Source organism: Emys orbicularis, chromosome 3 (assembly GCF_028017835.1).
Source record: "Emys orbicularis isolate rEmyOrb1 chromosome 3, rEmyOrb1.hap1, whole genome shotgun sequence".
Classification (NCBI taxonomy): domain Eukaryota; kingdom Metazoa; phylum Chordata; order Testudines; family Emydidae; genus Emys; species Emys orbicularis.
Window position 1 is genome coordinate 4,898,203 of NC_088685.1, and position 25,689 is coordinate 4,923,891.

The 25,689-nt window shown below is 48.9% G+C and overlaps 1 protein-coding gene across 1 annotated transcript in view; it reads right to left on the bottom strand.

The window, feature by feature from the left end:
* Positions 1 to 725: 725 nt before the first annotated feature.
* SCARA5 (scavenger receptor class A member 5) overlaps positions 726 to 25,689 on the bottom strand; it is a 143,599-nt gene continuing 118,635 nt past the window's right edge. Inside the window, exons 8-9 of the mRNA XM_065401840.1 lie at positions 11,541 to 11,735; positions 726 to 862 (exon numbers count right to left, since the gene is read on the bottom strand). Coding sequence (XP_065257912.1) covers positions 726 to 862; positions 11,541 to 11,735 — 332 coding nt within the window. The remainder of the gene's footprint in view (positions 863 to 11,540; positions 11,736 to 25,689) is intronic.

Consider the following 25,689-nt stretch of genomic DNA (forward strand, 5'->3'; position numbering starts at 1 on the left):
GCCTCTGCACCCACCAGGTGTAATGAGTAAGGAATCTCTCTCAGCAACGGCTTCGCTTGCATCGGCTTTTGTGACGGGCGCCTTCCCGCGGGCCCCAGTCATCTGCCTTCCGCTTTCCATGTAGTGCAATGTGGGGAAGTCGAGAAGAGTAAAAAGACATTTATTTCTCTACTAAAACGTTTGAGGGCGCACAGGCTGGGGCTGGTTCGCTGGCTTGCTAAGCTAAACAGTAGAATACGCCCCTCTCCGGCCAGCCTAAGTGCAGTTGCTCCTCGTCGTATATACCTCGGAGTCTTTCCGAGCCGCGGCACTGGTCTCCTAGTCCAGTCCTACGAGCCCGCGGCAAGATGCTGAATCTCAGCTGCTGTTAAAATACCCATGTATATTACAGGGCTGGAGAAAGGAGAAGGGGTGGATAGGGATAATGGCTTTGGTCTAGAAGCGAGAGCAAGAGACGGACGAGGAAGGAGGGGGAAGGCTACAGGAAGTGCTAATATTACCCAGGACGGTGGGGCACGCGGGAGAGGAGTCGCAGTAGATCAGAAGACGACAGTCTCGGCAGTGAGCCCGGAGGCAAAAGGCAGGCGCTCAGTCACCCTGGAGCAGCGGCTGGGCTAAGGATATACAGGTGGTTGCTGTAGCATGTCTCAGTGTGTCCCTCTCCCTCGGCACAGCCCCCTCCCGGTGGGATAATCTGGCTTCCCGCTGGTGGCTTGTCCTTGAGGTCACTGCGGGATGCACTTCACTCCAGCGTCCTCGGCGTGGCCGCAGTTGCTCTTCCCCCAGCTGGAGAAGGTGCACTGAAACAGACTGTCCTCTGTGCCTTTGCAGGCGACATCGTCCATCCAGATCCGCCCTATACCTGGGGAAACATTGGGACAGCAACATTAGCTGCAATGCCAGGCTGCCTCCAGGGGGCGGCCCGCTTCAGTAACCGCCTGGTCTTATTCCGGGGTAATGCTTAAACCTTCAAACCCAGCAGCGTTCCTGCAGCAGCATCACATCACTGGCCTGCAAAGATCGGGTCACCCACCACTGATAGGCAGCCACCTCTGAGATACCGCTGCAGAGGGGAGAATTGGCAGGTTTGCTTCTTTCTGATGTACTAAGAGAGCCTGGACGGCCTTTTCAAAACCTTTTTCCTGCTTCCTCTTTAATTTAAGAAGAGCAGGAATGTCCAGAATGTGTTTGTTGGAGGGCCAGCTGACAGCACAGGGTGGTCTAGATAGTACTTAGCCCTGCCTTGAGTGCAAGGGCCTGGACGAGATGACCTCTCAAGGTCCCTTCCAGTCCTACGATTCTACGTGCAATTGGAGCTAGCTAGGCGTTTAGTTAAAAGGGCAGGGCTGGCGTGTCTTTAACAAAGAGGGCTTTTCTCCATAGTGTTTGAGCTACATAAATGTTAAACAAAATCAAGCAGAAAGCAAAGAGTTTTTAATGGTCTGAATAAAATTCACTTCTCCTCTGAGTTAATCAGCTTTCATTTCCACGCTAGCCTCCCAGATCTCTAGTTCTCCACAGAGTCTGCCAGGGTCTGAATTTCTAATGTAAAGAACTGGTAGAATGATCCAACCCCCTTTAATAGCTAGTAGTCAAGATGGTCAGGGATGCAACCCCACGCTCTGGGTGTCCCTAAGCCTCTGACTGCCAGAACTGGGACTGGACAACAGGGGATGGATCACTCAATACATTGCTCTGTTCTGTTCATTCCCTCTGAAGCACCTGGCAGTGGCCACTGTCGGAAGACAGGACACTGGGCTGGATGGACCTTTGATCTGACCAAGTCTGGCTGTTCTTATGTTCTTATTTTATTTGAAGGGCAAAAATGAAACCTTTCTGGCCTTCATCATCCGTCCTAAAGAAGCCAAAAAAGACCATGTCTTCCCCCTTTCCATTTCATAGGTTCACAGGAACATAGGCTTTGCCAGATTGGATTAGACTAGGGTCCATCTAGTTCAATGTCCTGTCTCTGACAGTGGTGGCACCAGAAGCTTCAGAAAAAAGAGCAAGAAATCCTGCAGAAGGCAAATGTGGAATAACCTTTAAGATCTCATCCTAATCCCTAATAGCGACTGGCATAAACCCTGAAGCATGAGGTTTTATATCCTTTCCAAAATGTTGCTAGCATTAACTAGGCTAGCTCGGAATAGTCTTGTAACCTATTAAATGTCAAATTTCTGTTTGCGTCTTGCTCAACATTCAACTCCGGGCCTCAACAACATATCCAGTGGCAGTGAGTTCCACAGTCCAATTACGAGCTGTGTGAAACTCTAAGATGCAAACCATACCGGAGCTGTGCTTAAACTCACATTTCTCTAACTCTGAGAGTAAATCTACTGATGAGACCAAGACACAAAACTCTGCTATAAGGGAATCGGATCCAGGGTTTTATGTTGGCCAGTTCTCAAGAGATGACCCGACTATGATCTGATTCCCCACAGAATTCAGAGGTGTTCAGATCTGGCATTGTGCCCATAGCCCCATCTCTCATTAAAACCAGAAGGATGAATTCAGCATCTTTGGGCACAGAGAGAATCCCAGAGAGGCTAGGCTAGGCTCTCCCCTGTCAGGGTTAAACACTCCTGCCTTGGTTGGTAACAAGATCATAAGAACGGCCATACTAGGTCAGACCAAAGGTCCAGCTAGCCCAGTATCCTGTCCTCCGACAGTGGCCAATGCCAGGTGCCCCAGGGGGAATGAACAGAACAGGGAACCATCAAGTGATCCATCCCCTGTCGCCCATTCCCAGCTTCTGGCAAACAGAGGCTAGGGACACCATCCCTGGCTAATAGCCACTGATGGACCTATCCTCCATGAATATATCTAGTTCTTTTTGGAACCCTGTTATAGTCTTGGCCTTCACAACATCCTCTGGCAAAGAGTTCCACAGGTTGACTGTGTGTTGTGTGAAGAAATACTTCCTTTTCTTCGTTTTAAACCTGCTGCCTATTCATTTCATTTGGTGACCCCTAGTTCTTGTGTTATGAGGAGAAAATAACACTTCCTTATTTACTTTCTCTACACCAGTCATGATTTTATAGACCTCCATCATATCACCCCTTAGTCGTCTCTTTTCCAATCTGAAAAGTCCCGGTCTTATTAATCTCTCTTCATATGGAAGCTGTTCCCTACCCCTCATCATTTTTGTTGCCCTTTTTTGAACCTTTTCCAATTCCAATATATCTTTTTTGAGATGGGGCGACCACATCTGCATGCACTATTAAAGATGTGGTTGTACCATGGATTTATATAGAGGCAACATGATATTTTCTGTCTTATTATCTATCCCTTTCTTGATGATTCCCAACATTCTGTTCACTTTTTTGACTGGATGTTTGGATGTTTTCAGAGAACTATCCACAATGACGCCAAGATCTCTTTCTGGAGTGGAATGGAATGGTGGGGTGGGGGGTCCCACACCCAAGTGTTCCTTTTAGCTTGTATGTGTCAGGGCCTCTTGGCCCCCCGTCCCTGGGAACAGGGCCGGGCGGTATCAGAGGCAGCCTGGTGATGAGCCACATACTGTGCGGTGGGATCTGATTACACAGCAGAGAGATCAAAACCACACTGGCGCCCCGCATGGTTAACCTCAGTAGAGCGACCGTTGCCTGTGCTCATTTGCTTCTCTGTTAGGGCTGGTCTACACTGGTGGGGGGGGGGGAAGGATTGATCTAAGATACGCAACTTCAGCTGCGCTATTCACGTAGCTGAAGTCGAAGTATCTTAGTTCGACTTACCTGGCCGTCCTCACGGCGGCAAGTCGACCGCCGCGGCTCCCCTGTCGACTTCGCTTACTCCTCCTGCCGAGATGGAGTACGGGCTTCGATTCGGGGATCGATTTATCGAGTCTAGACGAGATGCGATAAATCGATCCCCGATAGATCGATTACTACCTGCCGATCTGGCGGGTAGTGTAGACGTGGACTTACAGGTCTGAGATGCCCACGTCCCGACGAATGCTGGGGACGTTCAGACATGGGCCTAGACTTTGCTGCTGGGACCCATCTCATCAAATAACGAAAATAATAGGTGCAAACAGGTGCAGTGGGCATAGCCTAGGGAGCGTGAAATACGTGACTGGCAAATAGGTGGGGGAATAAATAGACGATTCTTCCCTGCACACGTGCTGGCTTGGCACATGTGTGAATGTCTCCCTCTGGTGGCTGGACCCAGTGACTACACCAGCGTGACACAGCTAAAGACATTAGCTTCGGTCTCTTGGCACCGAAGAATAGACATTTCCTGGCATGAAGCCCCCCGGAGACGACAGCACAACAAGGAGAAGGCCCTGCGCCCATTGCTGGCTGCCCAGCGTGGAGCGCCAGACACCGAGCTCAGGCCAAGCTCTTTGTACGGCGCGGGGCAGGAGGGTCTGTACACGCTGTATTCATCAAGCAGGTGTCTCCTCAGAGAGGAGACCGCTGGTCTTTAGTTAGGGCTTTTGGAAAAAAATAAGAGTCATTTCTCTCTCGGCCCAGCCCTCAGCTCGGAGGAACCGGCTCGCACGGGGGCGTTAACCTGCCTCGCAAGGCCTCCGTGTTTGTCACTCTGTTTGCGACGTGCCGTGACCCCCACAAGAGAGACTGAGAAGGAGCCATCTCGCCATGAGCCCCAGCTTCTCCCAGAGCTGGCGGGGTGGAGTCCTACGCGCAGACTGCACAGCCCCGAGAGCTGGCAGGTCCGACCAGCCCGTGAGCATGGGCCAAGGGGGCGCTGGCTGCAGGGGAGGGGTGCTGAGGGCACGGCTATGGAGACGGGGGACGGTCTGGTCTTACAGGGAACATCTACACAGCAAGTGGCAGCGAGCCTTCAAACCTGGCTCAACAGACCGAGGCCCGTGCTCCTGTGCTAAAAATAGCTGCCGAGACTGTGCTTTGAAGTTGCAATTTGGGTGGGACCTCGGGCTGTGAGGCCTAGGAAGGGGCGGTCTTCAGAGCCCACGACACATCCCAAACCACGACATCTGTTAAAGAAGTATGGGCTGGATGAATGGGCTATAAGGTGGATAGAAAGCTGGCTAGATTGTGGGGCTCAACGGGTAGTGATCAACGGCTCCATGTCTAGTTGGCAGCCGGTATCAAGCGGAGTGCCCCAAGGGTCGGTCTTGGGGCCGTTTTTGTTCACTATCTTCATTAATGATCTGGAGGATGGCGTGGACTGCACCCTCAGCAAGTTTGCAGATGACACTACACTGGGAGGAGTGGTAGATACGCTGGAGGGTAGGGATCGGATACAAAGGGACCTAGACAAATTAGAGGACTGGGCCAAAAGAAACCTGATTAGGTTCAACAAGGACAAGTGCAGAGTCCTGCACCTAGGACGGAAGAATCCCATGCACTGCTACAGACTAGGGACCAAGTGGTTAGCCAGCAGTTCTGCAGAAAAGGACCTAGCGGTTACAGTGGACGAGAAGCTGGATATGAGTCAACAGTGTGCCCTTGTTGCCAAGAAGGCTAACGGCATTTTGGGCTGTATAAGTAGGGGCACTGCCAGCAGATCGAGGGACGTGATCATTCCCCTCTATTCGACATTGGTGAGGCCTCATCTGGAGTACTGTGTCCAGTTTTGGGCCCCACACTACAAGAAGGATATGGAAAATTTGGAAAGAGTCCAGCGGAGGGCAACAAAAATGATTAGGGGGCTGGAGCACATGACTTATGAGGAGAGGCTGAGGGAACTGGGGTTATTTAGTCCACAGAAGAGAAGAATGTGGGGGATTTGATAGCTGCTTTCAGCTACTTGAAAGGGGGTTCCAAAGAGGATGGATCTAGACTGTTCTCAGTGGTACCAGATGACAGAACAAGGAGTAATGGTCTCAAGTTGCAGGGGGGGGGGGCGGGGGTTAGGTTGGATATTAGGAAAAACTTTTTCACTAGGAGGGTGGGAAGCACTGGAATGGGTTACCTAGGGAGGTGGTGGAATCTCCTTCCTTAGAGGTTTTTAAGGTCAGGCTTGACAAAGCCCTGGCTGGGATGATTGAGTTGGGGTTGGTCCTGCTTTGAGCAGGGGGTTGGATTAGATGACCTCCTGAGGTCCCTTCCAACCCTGATATTCTATGATTCTATGATTCTATGATGTGGAGTCCCCAGCAGTCTAAAAAGGCTCTCCCTTGATGGACAGCACCGGGGACCTGGTGTTGGGACCATCTCCTGTCCACCCCCGGAGAGGAATCCATCGAACCGAAGTGGTTTGATAATGTCAAAACATTTCGCTGCCGTCAGGTAAAAACAGTTCGTTTGGACTTGGTCGTTCCGTCTATTTTTTTTTTACTTTTATATAAGCGTATCATATGAACTTTAATAGTATTAGCTGCTAGGGTGTATGTTATGTTGGATATGATCGTATACTGTTTCAATGTTCTCACGATGCAATGTCTTGATGTTTCTGAAACTGACAGTCCACTTCGTGAAGAATTCGGACATTTCAATTTTTCATCCCAACTCAAAAGAATTTTTTCCCCCCAAATGTCTGGATTTCCCAGGGGTCTGAAAATCCATTGCCCGTCCAGTTCTGCTAAAGAGTCAGACCCAGATTCACCCTGACGGCACAGAAAGGCACAAAGCCCGGTCTGGCACATTGCTTCCTGGCGGATACCCCCCCAAGGGACCAGCTCCATCTGCCAGGAATCCATGCTATGTCTTTCCTCGTTGTGATTGGCTCTTGCTGTCTTTGTTCTTCTTGTAGATGTACCTCTCCCCTTTTAAGTGTGTTTCTACTCAGAAAAGTGACTGTAAAAAAGAAAAAAGAAAAAGCGACCCTCTTCTTACTCAGCAGATCTGCTCCCCAGGTGCGTTCAGGGTCAGACCTGCTGACTCAAACTGAGCAGTACTTTATCAGCAAGTCATCCCATTCAGAGGCGCCGACTCTGTGGGTGCTCCGGGGCTGGAGCACCCACGGGGAAAAATCACCCACCGGCAACTCCCCGCCCCCTTTCCCCCCCGCCCCAGCTCATCTCTGCCTCCGCTCCGCCTCCACCTCCGCGGCCCGCTTCTCCCCCTAGTTCCCAGCGCTTTGCGGCGGCAAGCACTGGGGGGGGGGGAAGGAGGGGGAACGTGGCGCGCTTGGGGAAGATGTGGGGTAGGGGCAGGGATTTGGGGAAGGAGTCCAATAGGGGCAGGGAGGGGGCGGAGCTGGGGCGGGGACTTTGGGGAAAGGGTTGGAATGGGGGCAGGGCAGGGACGGGAGGGGGCGGGGCAGGGGTGGAGTTGGGGCAGGGCCAGGGGCAGGGGGGTGGTTGAGCACCCACTGGCGCCCGGAAAAGTTGGCGCCTATGATCCCATTGATTGCAGGGGGCAGTAAGGTTCCTAGACTTTGGCTCAGGCCGTAAGGGACTACTCTAAGTGAGTAAGGGTAGCAGAATCAGGCCCTCAGTGCTAAGCTTTTACTCTGTTTTATGCCCACTAGCCCTGCAGAAGAGCAAGCCGCATTCTTTCCTGGCTCGTGCGTCATCAAGCGACTTGTTAACTGAGTCCTAATTGCGGACTCTTTCCAGCTGGAAAGACCCCAGCTTGACTCACAGATCCCAGGCCGTGTTTGGAGGGCTGGCGGTGAACAGGTCTGTACTTGGAAATGGAGCAGGTTTGATCTGGGGAACATGGAGACGCCAGAAAGACGGGCCCCTCCGATGCCATATCCATATAGTAACTTAACAGAGGAGAAACACACATCAAGGAAGGTAAATTCAGCCACCTCGGCAGAGGGATGCTGCCTCTTTAAGTGGCAAGTACGGTCTCTCACAACGCAGGCTGTTCAAGCCGAACACGCTAAGTCACGAAATGTTTGGACGGCGTCAGTGGGGTATTTCCTAGAATTAGGGTCCAGGATGCGACTGTTCTTTTATTAAACCGGATCAGAGGAAACTTCCTCTGCTTTCTTTGCCATTGTCTAATTCTCCCCCCCCAAGAGGGAAGGGCAGCTGATAAAACCCCTTCTACGAAAGGAAATGGACGGCGTTAATGGGAGAGATGAGTTAGTTTTGGCCACGAAATCACCGCTGGGCTAAAACAACAGATGGCTAGCGAGCGAGCTGGCCTTCCGCGCCGCATGGGTTTCGGGGCTTTACGATCGCGTCAAGAGGAAAAATTCCCTACGTGCCACAATAAATCACCGTGAGTTTTGCCAGATGTTCGGGATTAGCTCCCCGCAGCTCGATTTGATAAATGGCGATAGGCTGGGGCGCTTTGCTAGGGGGAAGCTGCAGGTGTGTGTGTGTGTGTGTGGGGGGGGAAAGGACAGCAAAAGCAAGATGAATTGAGGTCCAATGGCATGCGTGCGTACTTTGCGGGGGGGAAGAGCTCCTGTGCTCTCATCCCATGACTTGTTCTGTTGCCTTGCATAGGTCCCAGGTGCTTTGATTTCAATGGGAGTCAGATGTCAATACCTTTCTTCCCTGTAAAATGGGGATAATATTATTTACCTCCCTCCCCAGGGTGTTCCAGGGGTTGGCGAAATCCTGCCATCTTCTCCTGGCTTACTGCATGGGATACTTTCTGTGTTCTCCCTCCATTTGCCGCGCCCTCACAAATAAAGAGACACGGGCCTGAGGCTGGAGAGAGTTACTGACGGAAGGAATCCAGAGGCACTTTTCAGTTTCCTAAGTGGATAATTTTTTAGTGTCCTTTATTTTGGGCCTTTGGCACAGACTGTGCCTGCATTTAGGCCTGGGTCGGTTGGAAGCGATGACCGGGGGCCGGACATACCCTTCATGGGTCAAACCCTCAACTTCTAAAGTCGGTGGAAAGACTTCCACTGACTTCAACGAGCTTTGGATCCAGGCGGGGGCCAGACCTCAGGCTGTGGAAAACAAACCCAGAGCTCTCAGTATTACTACAGCAGTAGCACCTACAGGCTCCAGCTAAGATCAAGGCCCCTTGTGCTAGCTGCTGCAACCCTTCCCCCCCCCCCCCCCCGTGCGCCCCAAGTGAGGGCAGTCCTTGCCCTAAATGGTTTACAATCTAAATAGGCACGGTAGAAAGTGATTCGCCCAAGGTCACACAACAGGTCAGTGGCAGAGGCAGGAAAGGAGGCCGTGTCTTGGGAGGGCCAGCCCAGTGCTCTACCCACTGGGCCACGCTGCCTCTCTGTGTACTTTCCCCTCCGTTTCACCTCATTTGTTTCAGTGTCTGCTGAAAGCACCACAGGCCAAGCACTCCCTGCAATCTAACTTCCCACGTCTGCTGGGGGGCTTAACAGCTAACCGGCTCTCGGATCTCACTCTGGCCAAAACACCGACACAGGAGACAGCCGCGTGGCTGGCTCCCTCCAAACCAGGGCTTTGCGTTCGCCAGCGGGCGAGCCCCAGCTGTTTGTTGTTCCTGGTGGAAACCATTTCACGGCCTTTGTCTGTGCCAGGCCAGACGCATGCTCGACTGGTCAAGAGACGGGGCGCCAGCCAGGAAGCAAGACGATCTGGAGCTGCACACCTGTGTGCGTGTGTGCGTGTGTGCTGGCATTATGGGGCTGTGCATAAGGGGCAGCTGTGTCTATACAGGGTTGTGTTTATGGGAACTGATGGTGCTTGAGCATGTGTGTATAGGCAGGTTGTGGAATCCCCATCACTGGGCGGTTTTTAAGAAGAGGCATGTCGGGGGTGGTCTGGGTTCACTCGGTCCTGCCTCAGTCCTTTCCATGTCTGTGGTATTAGGAGCAGAGTCTGTGTACGTATGTGGCAGGGGTTGTGTGTAGATGGGGTTGTGTTGGTGGGTCCGAGGGTAACTGTGTATATGGGCTGTGTGTGTGTTGGGGGAGTTTGTGTAGTGGTGCAGAAGGTGTCATGTTTGGAGTGGATGTGGGAGTACGGGGCTTGTATGCCTAGCAGCATAAGCATTAGCGCTGCTTGTGGGAGAGGAAGCGTGGCCCACTGGTTAGGGCACCAGCTGGGAACCTAGGTTCAATTCCTGATGTACCTCAGTTTCCCCACCCATCCAACGTGGATAATAGCACTGCCCTGGCTCACAGGGGTGGGCGGGGCTGAAAGGCCCCTGCGCTGAGCTGTGGGAGAGTTGGATAAAATGGGATGTGGGTCAAAACCACCCCAGGCCTGAGTTTTGTGATTCACTGGCAAAGCGTTGCAAACTTAAACTGCCCTCTGGTTTTGCCCATCTCTGGAGCAGTGGTTTAGGGATCCAGAAATGAGTATTTCAGGATTTCCTTCTGACTATATTCTGCTTCTGCTCCAGATAAATGGGCGGGGTTTGTGGCTGGGTCTCCGTGTATGGTAAAGGCTCTGAGAACATACGAATCCTATGAGCAGTAGGCTCTAGGTGGTTAGGCCTGACCACTCTACGGCAGAAGGTGGTGATTTTCAGAGGCGTCCGTGGGAGTTTGGTAGCCCACGTGCACTGACGGATATTCAATTGGAGGCAGGCACCCACCTCCTCTGGGATCCACTGAAAATCCCAGTGCAAGCGTCCCTGGAGCCACAGCAGCACAACGGAGACCATCTGAACATCGACACATCAGTCCCGTAGGGGGCTGATCTCAAATCAAGAGCTCCCGCAAGAAACCTGGTCAATTACACACCAGTCCAGCCAGGGCAGGCCACTGAGAGCTGGTGCCAGGCTCACTAATATTTCCTCTCCAAAACCGATTGATTTATTGGGTGCGAAAACCCGCTAAGCAGGAGGGTACATGTGGCTCACAGGGGTGGGCGGGGCTGACGGGCCCCTGCGCTGAGCTGTGGGAGAGTTGGATAAAATGGGATGTGGGTCAAAACCATCGTTCCTGCTAACGATCTATGTTGTTTTATAGAGCTGAGCTGGAGGTTTCGGTGACAAAGGCTGGGAAGCAAGAAGAAGCAGCAGCAGCCAGTCTCGGCTTTCAGAGCTGGGAATGTCTCAGACGCCCAATCCCCAGAGCACTTTTTCCAGGGCAGAGTTTTTGGACAGGCAGGGTTAGGGTGTATGCGTGAGAGAAAAGCAAGGGCTGGGCTGGAGAAGAGCCAGGGATCTGTTTTCACACAATCCTTCAGGCAAACGTCAAAATATTTGCAGACACCCAAGGCCTGGGGTGAGGAAGGAGCGGGAGCCAACCCAAAACGACAACAGTTCAGACCACCAGAGCATCCTCTGTCCCTCTGGCACGGGAGCCGCCAATGCTCGGCAGGGTTTATTTGGAGACAGGTTTGGTTTATTTTCTCCGCCGCTTCTCCGTGCATTTCCTCCTGTGACTGGGAGATCTTGGATGGCACATGGCCTCCCAGCTCGGGCACAGCAAAGCAAAGTAGCCTCGGGACCGAATGGCTCAGGAGATGGGGGGTTAGGCTGCCACTGGGAATCTGGAGTGACTGAACATTGGGCTGTTTCGTGGCCTCTGCGTGGTGAGCGAAGGAGCACAGTCCTGGACAGCTCATAACCCCCGCTGTCACTGGCAGCCTCGGTAGAGAAGCCAAGGGCTGAATGGGCCATGGAGATCAAACTCCCCTTAGCAGTGGCGGCTGCCGGTCAGGGTGAGGCACGCTGGCAGGGCCCGGTAGCTGCCCCCGGCCTCTAGCTGAGGGGAGGAAGCCCCCATGCTGGGCGGCGGTCAGTTCGCCGTCTTACCTTGCCCGAACTTGGCCATCCTGTACACCTCCTCGGCGCCTCGGAAACCCAGCATCCTGCAGGCCACGTCCCCGTCCTTTTTGTCCCAGCTGTCATCGCACACCGTCCCCCAGTGCCGGTCGTGGAACACCTCCACCCGCCCCTCGTGGGGGACGGAGCCGTTCACCAGCCGGACCAGCCCCTGCTCGGCGGCGGCTGTAGGGAGGAGAGACGCAGAGCAGATGGTGAGCGTCTCCTTCAGGGCCATCCCTCCCTACAGAGAGCGCCAGGAGCTCCTCCAAGCATCCCTCCCAACCTCCCCCGTTTTCTTACCCACACCAGACCAGCATGCCCCTGTCCTTCCAGCCCCCTGCAGCTTACAGCGCCCGTAGTACCAAGTACATTGTCTGGCACAGCCTCCACTGGGGGACCAGAGCCTGCTCCTATCAACTGGATCCTTCTCCCACTCAACTCAATGGCTGTGACCTCCGCGGTGCATCCGTCCGGCTCTATGTCATCAATCAAGAGTGGAATGTCGGCTTCACTGAAGTCAAAGGCAGAACTTCCAACCACTTTAATGGGGTCGGGATTTTACCCCTTGCAGGTCTTTTCCCTTCTCTGATCCCCCCTCTCCCTCTCTCTGGCTCCTTTCCTCTCCCACTCCCACTGGATATGACCTTCCTTCTCTTTCGGGAGGGGGGAAGCCTGGGGCAACTGCAACCTATTTGGACACGGAAAGATTGAGGAACACAGCAGAGAAATCAGGCCAAAGGGGAAACAGTCTTAAGCAAAACCTCCCGTAGCACTAAGATAAGTCGAAATAAACACCCCCCGAATCCCATTATCTGGGGTTAGAAATTAATTGGATCTGGACGACAGAAAAGAGGCTGTAGCCAGCTGGATTCGCTCTGTGACTCTCATCTGCATTCGATTCTGAGGATGCAATTAGTGGGCCCCGGAAAGAAGGAAAGGGAGATTGGTTTTTTTTCTTTTAAATCACAGCTGGTTAGTTTTTTTTCATTTGAAACCTTCTTTTTTTCCATGTAGACAGCTTTGTCAAAATGGAAATGCTGACGGCGTTGGGGGGTTTTGCTGAAAAAGGGATTTCTTTTTTTAAAAGTCATTTTTCAGCCAAAAACAATTTCAGATTCCAAAAGTTTTCAGTAAGACCGGACAATTTTGCCCAACTGGCCTACTTATTTTGGTTTTTCTGTCACGAGAAACCCCTGAAAAATATACAAAAAAAAATGTTCAATTTTCCAAAACTAATTTTTGTTCAGTTTCCAAGTTTTCAATGAAAACCTGGGAAAAAAATGTAGAAACACTTAGATGAAAGCACTGGGGAGTATTTAGTTTTCATCTATTTTTTTCAAAGGAAAACAGTTCCCAGCCCGCTCTAATCTGCCTGGATACACAATCCTCATGCACGCAATGTCTCCCTCATGTGGCCGGGCCACATAGAGGTTATTGAACTGGCCAATGGCTTTGCACTAACGCAGCTGGCTCCTTTAGCTCTGGTATTAAAGACTCGTGATTTTCGATCCAGAGATCCTAGGTTGAATCCTTAGTGCAGATCACTCCTGCAAGGGCGTTGTGTTAAACTGCCACATTTCCACTAATGTAAACGTCGTAGGCCAATGATACTCAAACCTCAGTGGTTCAGGAGCCAAATTAGCGATCAACATTACCCAAAAGAGCCGCAGTTGTATTAATTCATTGTTTCATTTACTATAGTACTAGATAGTCATATTTAAACAGCATGACAGGGAAATATTTAGTTTTTATATCTATATTATTCTCACAGCAAAATGACTGACCAAGTATTATTATTTTATCAACTACAATTGGCCAATAACATAGTAAAAACATCTTGATTAGTTAATAACCTAGACTGGTTAATAATTAAATCGCACCGTGTTTTAATATCATGCGCTGCAAAGAGCCGCGGGAGGCACATTAAAGAGCCACTTGTGGCTCGCGAGCCTCAGCCGGTGTATCACTGAGGTAGGCGGTGAAGGGGCTCCCAGGACCAAACAGGTGGCCCCAGCCTTACGCGACCATTTTAAAGTAGCCCCAAAGGTTCCAACCCCAATTTGTTTGACACCTCGTTAAGATCCTGCATTTAGAAATGCCCAAATTACACTAGTTGCTCTCTCTCGATATAAAGGGTACATAATAATGTCGTTGTGTGGCACAGATATTTCATTGGTCTGAGCGCGGGATGGGAACATTAACTGGACAATTGGTCTGAATTCAGCAAGATGAAAGTCAGTATAGATCCATGCCAAAGTACTTCACCGAGGAAGGCAAAAATAATCAAATGCACAACCACAAAATGGGGAATAACTGGCTAGGTGGTAGAACTGCTGAAGAGGATCCAGGAATATAGTGGATCAGAAATTGAATATAAGTCAATGTGATGCAGCTGGGGAAAAAAAGGCGAATCTACTGGGGTGTATGAACAGAAGTGGTGTATGTAAGACATGGGAGGTCATTGTCCCGCTCTGCTCAGCACCGGGGAGGCCTCAGCTGCAGTACTGGGTCCTGTTCTGGGTGCTGCACTTTAGGAAAGAAGTGGACAAATTGGAGAGAGTCCAGAGGAGAGCAACAAAAATGAGCCAAGGTTTAGCAAACCTGACCTGGGAGGAGAGATTAAAAAAACCCTGGGCCTGTTTAGTCTTGAGAAAAGAAGACTGAGGGGGACCTGATAGCCATCTGCACATATGTGAAGGGCTATTATAAAGAAGATGGTGATCAGTTGTTCTCCACGGCCACTGAAGGTAGGGCAAGAAGGAATGGGCTTAATCTGCAGCAAGGGAGATTTAGATACTAGGGAAAACGCTCTAACTCTGAGGGGAGTGAAGCTCTGGAACAGGCTTCCAAGGGAGGTTGTGGAATCCCCGTCATTGGAGGTTTTTAAGAACAGGCTGGACAAACATCTGTCAGCGATGGTCTAGGTTTACTTGGTCCTGCCTCAGTGCAGGGAGCTGGACTCGATGACCTCTCGAGGTCTCTTTCAGCCCGACATTTCTCTGATTACTCATGAGTGGAGAAGCCACAAGTGAATTATGCAAATCATCCCAAAGGTGTGCCGGTGAACAGTCTTTTGCAATTGGGTATGGGATTCTTCATCACTTCCTGCCCTAAATTGCTGTGCATAGCTAAACAGCTGCTGCGTTCCACTTCAGAGGTGGTGGCATTTCGGTACTGGGTGAAGTGACTCTTCTATATCCAACATTTTGTTGTTATTGTGGTCACAGTTTAAAACTTCCAGCTAATCGGCTCAATCCAGTCCAAATTTGGTATCCCATTCAACACTCATGTACCCTGCTAGCAAACAAATCCAGATTCCCAACTCCCTGATCCAAATGGGCTCACCGCTCTAAACGAGCAGCAGCGGATTGAGCCAGAGAAACCCAAGATACGAACATTCTGAACCCTCCCCTTTGGCCTAAACCTCCGCGTCTCAGGCTGAGACTGGAAGCGACGTGTCAGGAACTTCCAGACTCCAAAGGCATACTCCCATGTGGCACGTGACCCCTACCCATTAAGCTGTAACAGAATGCTAAAGTGTATTGCACAGCTCAGCCACTAGGAGATGCTGTGTATAAAAGACCTTATTTAAACTAACTTCAGCCATATCTGGCAGAGCATTAAAGGATGATGATGAACACATCTGGTGTGTATAAGCAAGTTCTGCAGCCAATCCTTATCTGGTACAGGAGCATGACATGGAGTCAGGCATAAACTAAGGACAGAAGCAGAAGGACAACAGCAATACAGGCTGCAGGATCTCATCAACATAGAATGAGAGATTCATAGAATATCAGGGTTGGAAGGGACCTCAGGAGGTCATCTAGTCCAACCCCCGGCTCAAAGCAGGACCAATCCCCAACTAAATCATCCCAGCCAGGGCTTTGTCAAGCCTGACCTTAAACACCTCCAAGGAAGGAGAGTCCACCACCTCCCTAGGTAACCCATTCCAGTGCTTCACCACCCTCCTAGTGAAAAAGTTTTTCCTAATATCCAACCTAAACCTCCCCCACTGCAACTTGAGACCATTGCTCCTTGTTCTGTCATCTGGTACCACTGAGAACAGCCTAGATCCATCCTCTTTGGAACCCCCTTTCAGGTAGTTGAAAGCAGCTATCAAATCCCCCCTCACTCTTCTCGTCTGCAGACTAAACAATCCCAGTTCCCTCAGCCTCTCCTCATAAGTCATGTGCTCCAGCCCCCTAATCATTTTTGTTGCCCTTCAATTTTTCCACATCCTTCTTGTAGTGTGGGGCCCAAAACTGGACACAGTACTCCAGATGAGGCCTCACCAGTGCCGAATAGAAGGGAATGATCATGTCCCTCAATCTGCTGGCAATGCTCCTACTTATACAGCCCAAAATACCATTAGCCTTCTTGGCAACAAGGGCACACTGTCGACTCATATCCAGCTTCTTGTCCACCGTAACCCCTAGGTCCTCTTCTGCAGAACTACTGCCTAGCTGCTCGGTCCCTAGTCTGTAGCAGTGCATGGGATTTTTACGTCCTAAGTGCAGGACTCTGCCCTTGTCCTTGTTGAACCTCATCAGATTTCTTTTGGCCCAATCCTCTAATTTGTCTAGGTCCCTCTGTATCCTATCCCTACCTTCCAGCATATCTACCACTCCTCCCAGTGTAGTGTCATCTGCAAACTTGCTGAGAGTGCAGTCCATGCCATCCTCCAGATCGTTAATGAAGATATTGAACAAAACTGGCCCCAGGACCGACCCTTGGGGCACTCCGCTTGATACCGGCTGCCAACTAGACATGGAGCCCATTGAGCCCGACAATCTAGCCAGCTTTCTATCCACCTTATAGTCCATTCATCCAGCCCATACTTCTTTAACTTGTTGGCAAGAATATTGTGGGAGACCATATCAAAAGCTTTGCTAAAGTCCAGGAATAACACGTCCACTGCTTTCCCCTCATCCACAGAGCTGACCTTGTTCGTGAAGACAGAGGCAAAAAAAGCATTGAGTACATTAGCTTTTTCCACATCCTCTGTCACTAGGTTGCCTCCCTCATTCAGTAAGGGGCCCACACTTTCCTTGACCTTCTTCTTGTTGCTAACATACCTCATAGACTCATAGACTCATAGACTTTAAGGTCAGAAGGGACCAATATGGTCATCTAGTCTGACCTCCCGCATGATGCAGGCCACAAAAGCTGACCCACCCACAACAGAATATTCCAGCCTGCGAGCCCTGCCCTATGCTGCGGAGGAAGGCGAAAAACCTCCAGGGCCTCTGCCAATCTACCCTGGAGGAAAATTCCTTCCCGACCCCAAATATGGCGATCAGCAGTACCCCGAGCATACAGGCAAGATTCTACAGCCGGATCCTCATTTTACCCGCGATGGCACGTTAATGCCTAATTGACTAAAATCACGTTATCCCTTCAAACCATTCCCTCCATAAACTTATCAAGCCTAATCTTGAAGTCAGAAAGGTCTTTCGCCTCCACCGTTTCCCTCGGAAGGCTGTTCCAAAATTTCACCCCTCTGACTGTTAGAAACCTTCTTCTAATTTCAAGCCTAAACTTCCCCACGGCCAGTTTATATCCATTCGTTCTCGTGTCCACATTACTACTGAGCTGAAATAATTCCTCTCCCTCCTTGGTATTAATCCCTTTGATATATTTAAAGATAGCAATCATATCCCCCCTCAGCCTTCTTTTGGTTAGGCTAAACAAACCGAGCTCCTCGAGTCTCCTTTCATAGGAAAGGTTTTCCATTCCTCGGATCATCCTAGTGGCCCTTCTCTGTACCCGTTCCAGTTTGAGTTCATCCTTTTTAAACATAGGAGACCAGAACTGCACACAGTACTCCAAATGAGGTCTCACCAGCGCCTTGTATAACGGAAGCAGCACCTCCCTGTCCCTACTAGAAATACCTCGCCTGACGCATCCCAAAATCGCATTAGCTTTTTTCACAGCCACGTCACATTGCCGACTCATAGTCATCCTACGATCAACCAGGACTCCGAGGTCCTTCTCCTCCTCCGTCACTTCCAACCTATGCGTCCCTAACTTATAACTAAAATTCTTATTAGTCATCCCTAAATGCATCACCTTACACTTCTCACTATTAAATCTCATCCTATTAATTTTACTCCAATTTACAAGGTCATCCAAGTCTCCCTGCAGAATATCCCTATCCTTCTCCGAATTGGCAATACCTCCCAACTTTGTGTCATCCGCAAACTTTATCAGCCCACTCCTACATTCGGTTCCGAGGTCAGTAACGAATAGATTGAATAAAATCGGACCCAAAACCGAACCTTGAGGAACCCCACTGGTGACCTCCGTCCAACCCGACAGTTCACCTTTCAGTACTACCCGTTGCAGTCTCCCCTTTAACCAGTTTTTTATCCACCTCTGGAATTTAATATCGATCCCCATCTTTTCCAATTTAACCAATAATTCCTCGTGCGGGACAGTATCAAACGCTTTACTAAAATCGAGGTAAATTAGATCCACCGCATTTCCTTTATCTAGAAGGTCTGTTACTTTCTCAAAGAAGGAGATCAAGTTGGTTTGGCACGATCTGCCTTTCGTAAACCCATGTTGTAATTTGTCCCAATTGCCATTCACCTCAAGGTCCTTAACTACTTTTTCCTTCAAAATTTTTTCCAAGACCTTGCATACTACAGAAGTTAAACTAACAGGTCTGTAGTTACCCGGGTCACTTTTTTTCCCCTTCTTAAAAATAGGAACCACATTAGCTATTTTCCAGTCCATCGGTACCACCCCCGAGTTTACAGATTTATTAAAAATTATCGCCAAGGGGCTTGCAATTTCTCGCGCCAGCTCCTTCAATATTCTAGGATGGAGATCATCCGGTCCGCCCGATTTAGTCCCATTTAGCTGGTCAAGTTTGGCTTCCACCTCTGATACTGTAATGTCAATCGCCCCTCCTTTATTCCCCTCTGTCCCGCTCCCTCTATTCCTAAACCCTTCATTAGCCTTATTAAATACTGACGCAAAATATTCATTTAGATATTGTGCCATGCCTAGATTATCCTTAATCTCCACTCCATTTACATGCTTCAGCGGTCCCACTTCCTCTTTCTTTGTTTTCTTCCTATTTATATGGCTATAAAACCTCTTACTATTGGATTTAATTCCCCTCGCGAGGTCCAACTCTACACGGCTTTTGGCCTTTCTCACCGCATCCCTACATGCTCTGACCTCAATAAGGTAGGTTTCCTTACCGATCTGCCCCCTCTTCCATTCTTTGTACGCTTTCTGTTTTTTCTTAATCGCCCCTTTGAGACGCCCGCTCATCCAGCTAGGTCTAATTCTCCTGCCTACTAACCGTTTCCCCTTTCTTGGGATACAGGCCTCGGACAGCTCGTGCAACTTCAGCTTGAAATAATCCCAGGCCTCATCTGCCTTTAGCTCTCTAAGTATGTTAGCCCAATCCATTTCCCTAAGTAGTTGCCTTAATTTATAAAAGTTGCCCTTTTTGAAATCGTAAACCTTAGTCACAGTTTTATTTCTGTTAATCCTTCCATTTAGTTTAAACCGAATTAGCTCATGGTCACTCGAGCCAAGGTTGTCCCCTACTATCATTTCCTCAACTAGGTCCTCACTACTCACCAGCACCAAATCTAAAATGGCATCCCCCCTCGTCGGTTCAGCTACTACTTGCTGAAGGAATTCATCTGCTAGCACGTCTAGGAACATCTGAGCCCTATTATTGTTACTAGCATTTGTTCCCCAATCTATGTCTGGGAAGTTAAAGTCCCCCATGATCACACAGCTCTTATTAGTTTTTACTTCCTTAAAAACATTAAATAGTTCTCTGTCCGCATCCAGGCTAGATCCCGGCGGTCTATAGCACACCCCAAGCAGTATCTCAGGGGAGGCTCTAGTAGTTCTTTTACCCAGTGTAATCATTGCCCAGACAGACTCTGTCTTATCCATTCCATCACTTATTATTTCTTTACATTTTAGTTCATTATTCACATACAGTGCCACACCCCCACCTTTACCTTTTTTCCGGTCATTCCTAAACAGCACATACCCTTCGATACCTGTACTCCAGTCATGACTACAGTTCCACCATGTTTCGGTTATTCCTACGATATCAGGTTTCATTTCTTGGACCAGGAGCTCCAGTTCCTCCATTTTGTTACCTAGGCTTCTCGCATTGGTGTATAAACATCTTACCGTATGCTGTCTGTCCTTTCTCCCATTAGTTATGCACTTTGGTACGGACCCCCTAGTGTCCATCCGCCCCCTCCTTCTAATGTCCAATTCCCTACCCCTATCTATATCTGTGCTTATCTCTTCGCCCTCATTTTCAGTGTTGGAATCTGGCGTGGAGATTAACTGGACATCTCCCAACCGTCTCCCCCAAGTTCCTAGTTTAAAGCCCTTTTGATGAGATGAGCCAGCCTTCCTCCCAGAAGTCTATTTCCTTCCCTACTCAGGTGAAGTCCATCCCGCGAGAACAGCTGTCTGTCCCCGAACGCCTCCCAGTGGCCATACATCCCAAAGCCCTCCTTATAGCACCACTCCCTCAGCCAGCTATTTATCCTCACAATTCTGTCTGCCCTTTGCTGTCCTTCTCTAGGAATAGGCAGAATCCCACTGAAGATAATCTGAGCCTCAACTTCCTTAAGCGTCTTCCCCAGCCTGGCATAATCTCCCTTGATTCTCTCTAGCGAGAACCTAGCCGTGTCATTCGTTCCTACGTGAAGGACGATCACGACCTGAAGAAACCCTTCTTGTTACTCTTAACATCTCTTGCTAGCTGCAACTCCAAGTGTGATTTGGCCTTCCTGATTTCACTCCTGCATGCCTGAGCAATATTTTTATACTCCTCTCTGGTCATTTGTCCAATCTTCCACTTCTTGTAAGCTTCTTTTTTGTGTTTAAGATCAGCAAGGATTTCACTGTGAAGACAAGCTGGTCGCCTGCCATATTTACTATTCTTTCTACATATTGGGATGGTTTGTTCCTGCAACCTCAATAAGGATTCTTTAAAATAGAGCCAGCTCTCCTGGACTCCTTTCCCCTTCATGTTATTCTCTTCAATGTCACATGTCACATGTCCCTCTTCAATGCCCCAGAGAACTTCAGCTTTGACAGACCTTCCCAAGGGACAGACTGGAAACAAGATTTTGCAAGATTTCACATTGCAAACTCCACACAGAAACCGGAGAGACACAGGTATCTTCTCTAATTTATGCTCTGCTTGCTTCCCCATAGCATATCTTTAAATTAGGGCTTTCAAGCGATTAAAAAAATTAATCGCGTGATTAAAAAAATTAATCGCGATTAATCGCACTATTAAACAATAATAGAATACCATTTATTTAAACATTTTTGGATGCTTTTTTACATTTTCAACTATATTGATTTCAATTACAACACAGAATACCAAGTGTATAGTGCTCACTTTATATTTATTTTTGATTACAAATATTTGCACTGTAAAAAAGAAAAAAAATAGTATTTTTCAAATCACCTAATACAAGTACAGTAGTGCAATCTCTTTATCATGAAAGTTGAACTTACAAATGTAGAATTATGTACAAAAAAACTGCATTCAAAAATAAAACAATATAAAACTTTAGAGACTACAAGTCCAATCAATCAGTCCTACTTCTTGTTCAGCCAATCACTTAGACAAATATGTTTGTTTACATTTGCAGAAGATAATGCTGCCCGCTTCTTGTTTACAATGTCACCTGAAAGTGAGAACAGGCGTTTGCATGGCACTGTTGTAGCCGGCATCACAAGGTATTTACATGCCAGATGTGCTAAAGATTCATATGCCCCTTGATGCTTCAACCACCATTCCAGAAGACATGCGTCCATGCTGATGATGGGTTCTGCCCGATAAGGATCCAAAGCAGAGTGGATCGACGCATGTTCATTTTCATCATCTGAGTCAGATGCCACAAGCAGAAGGTTGATTTCCTTTTTTGGTGGTTTGGGTTCTGTAGTTTCTGTATCAGAGTGTTGCTCTTTTAAGACTTCTGAAAGCATGCTCCACACCTCGTCCCTCTCAGATTTTGGAAGGCACTTCAGATTCTTAAATCTTGGGTCAAGTGCTTTAGCTATCTTTAGAAATTTCACATTGGTATCTTCTTTGCATTTTGTCAAATTTGCAGTGAAAGTGTTCTTAAAACGAACAACATGTGCTGGGTCATCATCCGAGACTGCTATAACATGAAATATATGGCAGAATGCAGGTAAAACAGAGCAGGAGACATACAATTCTCCCTCAAGGAGTTCAGTCACAAATTTAATTAATGCATTATTTTTTTAATGAGCATCATCAGCATGGAAGCATGTCCTCTGGGACGATGGCTGAAGCATGAAGAGGCATATGAATCTTTAGCGCATCTGGCACGTAAATATCTTGCAAAACCAGTTACAACAGTGCCATGCGAATGCCTGTTCTCACTTTCTGGTGACATTGTAAATAAGAAGAGGGCAGCATTATCTCCCGTAAATGTAAACAAACTTGTTTCTCTTAGTGATTGGCTGAACAAGAAGTAGGACTGAGTGGACTTGTAGGCTCTAAAGTTTTACATTGTTTTTTTTTTTTTTAGTGCAGTTATGTAACAAAAAAAATCTACATTTGTAAGTTGCACTTTCATGATAAAGAGATTGCACTACAGTACTTGTATGAGATGAATTGAAAAATACTATTTATACTATAATATAAAGTGAGCACTTTACACTTTGTATTCTGTGTTGTGATTGAAATCAATATACTTGAAAATGTAGAAAAACACCCAAAAATATTTAATAAATTTCAATTGGTATCCTATTGTTTAACAGTGCGATTCATTTTTTGGAGTTAATCGCGTGAGTTAACTGCAATTAATCGACAGCCCTACTTTAAATCCTTTTACTGAAGACAGTCACAAAGTGACCATGAAGGGTTCTGGCTAGGTTCGGCGCATACTTTATACCTCAGAGAAATGGATTTATGGAAGAGTATGTTTTCACCAGAGAATCCAAGAACCAGGGAGGGAAATGTTGAATGTTTTATAAGAGCTCTGCGTACATTGACTGAAAACTGATTTGGGGAATGCAAAACATGAAAATATCAGAGACAGGCTGGCTATTGGGTTAGCAGATAGAAACTTTTCACAGCAGCTATAAGTGAAGAGAGATTTAATCCTAGCCAGAGCTATACAGACAGCAAAGCAGTCAGAATCAATTAGTCAAACAACAGCCAGGAGCAACTTGAAAAACTTGGAACTAGCTTAGAAGCTAGAAACAGACACTTGAGTGTTAAAAGTCCTTATCGTAAAACTCCGAGGCAAGGAGAGAGAACTCCCAGGCTGAGAGGGACAAATCCCAGCGTATATGCCGAAGGAATGGAAAAAGTCATATGCCAAGCAATGATGCATGTCCAGCCAGAGGCGCATGGTGTGATACATGCACGAAATATGGACATTCTGCAGCTGTTTGCTGCACCAAAGCAGTCAGGGAGTTGATCCTTTTACAGACACTCAAGACTAGAGCCGTTGTTTCTGGGATCTATCACTAGTGATGACACAGAAGTTCCTGCCTGGAGAGTGAAACTGAACAGTCATGGCAAGACTATTGACTTTAAAATTGACTCAGGAGCTGACATCACAGTTACCTGAGAACAGGCTTATAATCACCTTTTACCCCGCCCAGAGCTGCAGTCACCTGACACAGCTCTGACTAGGCCTGCAGGGATTCTGAACTGCCTGGGCCAGGTCGTCACAGAAACAACTTACAAAGACAAAAGCTTTGCATTCAGGGTTAATGTGATCAAAGGACCACAGATCAACAGCCTGCTCTGCCACAGCATGGCAGCCAGGATGGGCCTAGTGAGAAAGGTGGAAGAACTCAATGGAGTATTTGATGATATTGGACTTTTGAGAGGAGATCGAGTACAAATCAACTTCAGCGACAATGCTGCACCATAGAGTGTACAAACACCCCTACCAGAGAGACCATGAAAAAGAGGAGCTGCAGATTTACGCCAATCAGAGGACATCATTACCTGGCCGTAGTGGACTATTTTTCCAGGTATACAGAAATAATGTATTTGAACAATATAACGTATCACAGTGTTACTGAGAAACTGAAGTGCACTTCTGCTCACTTCGGTTTTCCAGGACAATTAGTGACGGACAACGGACCAGAAGTCACTGCAGCAGAATTTAAGTCATTCTGAATGAAATATGATTTTGATTACTAGCAGCCCACATTACCCACAAGCAAACAGAGAGACTGAGCTGTACAGACAGCCAAGAAAATCCTACAGTGGGAAGATCCATTCCCGTTCTTCTGAGTCACAGATCCACACCAATAGTGGCTACTGGATATAGTCCAGTACAACTCCTGATGGGAAGACAATTCAAAATTACTGTTCCAACTTTTGGAAAAGATTCTCTCTCCAAAGTGGGCAGACATGAAAAGAGTTGCCAAATTGGATAAAAAGGCTACAAGAGCTAACGAACACTTTTACAACCTATGTCACTCAAAGAACTGCCAGGTCTAGAACCTGGTGACCGTGTTCATGCCAAACTGGATGGAGAAAAAGGATGGACAATTCCAGCTGTCCTAAAGAGAAATAATTCAGCACCCAGATCATGTGTAATTGAGACCAACAATGGTGAGTTCAATAGAAACCGTCAACATCTACAGTTTGTTCCACAGAAAGAACAATCAACAGAGCAAACTCTACCGATAGCAGATGCAGAACAAGACGACGACTCAAAAATTCCAAACCGACCACGGTTTGTTGTTGTAACTAACGGACAGCCAGATGACCATGTTGTTACATGTTCGGGTTGGGCAATTAGCAAAACAGTACGATGCAGAGACACTTAACAGACCGATCCTTACTGGACTTCAAAGACAGCGTGATAGTGTAAATACCTTATTTCAGCTAACCTCACCCATACCTGGCAGAGCATTAAAGGATCTTCCGATGGATACATCTGGTGTGTATAAGCAAGCTCTGTGACCAGTCATTGCCTGTCACGCTTGGTGAGGTCTGTGCTTCCTTAGAATACAGTGGGCCTGAGACATCTTGAAACCATTCACACGTCTGCTCTGAGGACACCTGGAGAGCCCGTGGCTCTGGGGAGTGCTGGCTGGATATGGCCTTGTGTCCTATTGAGAAGAAACTCAAGGCCAGAAAAGAGGATCTTTTCCCCGGAGCCGTTGCATCACATCTGTGACTGTTACTAGGAAGCGACTGAGAACCAAATACCTAAGCAGGCTCGTGCTTTTAACCTTCGGCACATTTTCACTACCGTGTAACCATTTTACTGCAGAGATGGCGCGGCTGTGTGTACATTAACAGCACGTCCTGAGGTATTTGGTATGTCCAGCAGCTGGATTCAGCCATAGACACTACAGGCCCCAAAACTCCGGGAGTCGCATGATTTAATTTAAAAAGAAAGTTTAATGGAAAGCAAATTTCTAACCATCGTGGTTACAAATGTGGCTTGTGTGTCACCAATGCAGTGACCAGGGCCGGCTCCAGGCACCAGCCGACCAAGCACGTGCTTGGGGCGGCCCCTTAGAAGGGGCGGCCAAAGTTGGGGTGGCGGGGGGTGCTCGCGGTATTTTTTTGTTTTGTTTTTTGTTTCGGCGGGCAGTGCGGGGGGTGTTTCAGTGGCGCTGGGGGGGCTTGGGCGCCCGGCGCGGCGCTCGGGACTTTGGGCGGCCAGCCTGGCCCGGCCCGGCCTGGCGCGGCGCTCGGGGTGGGGGTGGGGGTTTGGCCGGCGTGGCGCGGTGCTTGGGGGTTTGGGCGGCCCGGCCCGGCCTGGCCCAGCCTGGTGCGGCACTCAGGGGAGAGCGGGGGTTTGGGCGGCGCAGCGCGGTGCGGCGCGGTGCACCGAGGGTTTGGGCAGCCCGGCGAGGCGCTCGGGGGTTTGGGCGGCCCGACGCGGCGCTCGGGGGGGGGGGGTTTCGGCGGCCCAGCCCGGTGCTGGGGAGGGGCGGGGGTTCGGTGGCCCGGCCCGGCGCGGCGCTGGGGTGCTGTTACGGCGGGGTGGCGCTCTTCTTTTTTGCCTGGGGCGGCAAAAAGGTTAGAGCCGGCCCTGGCAGTGACGCCTACCCGAGGCTACGTCGACACTCCGAGCTAGGCGTGGGATTCCCCTGCTCGTGTGCACATGCTCGC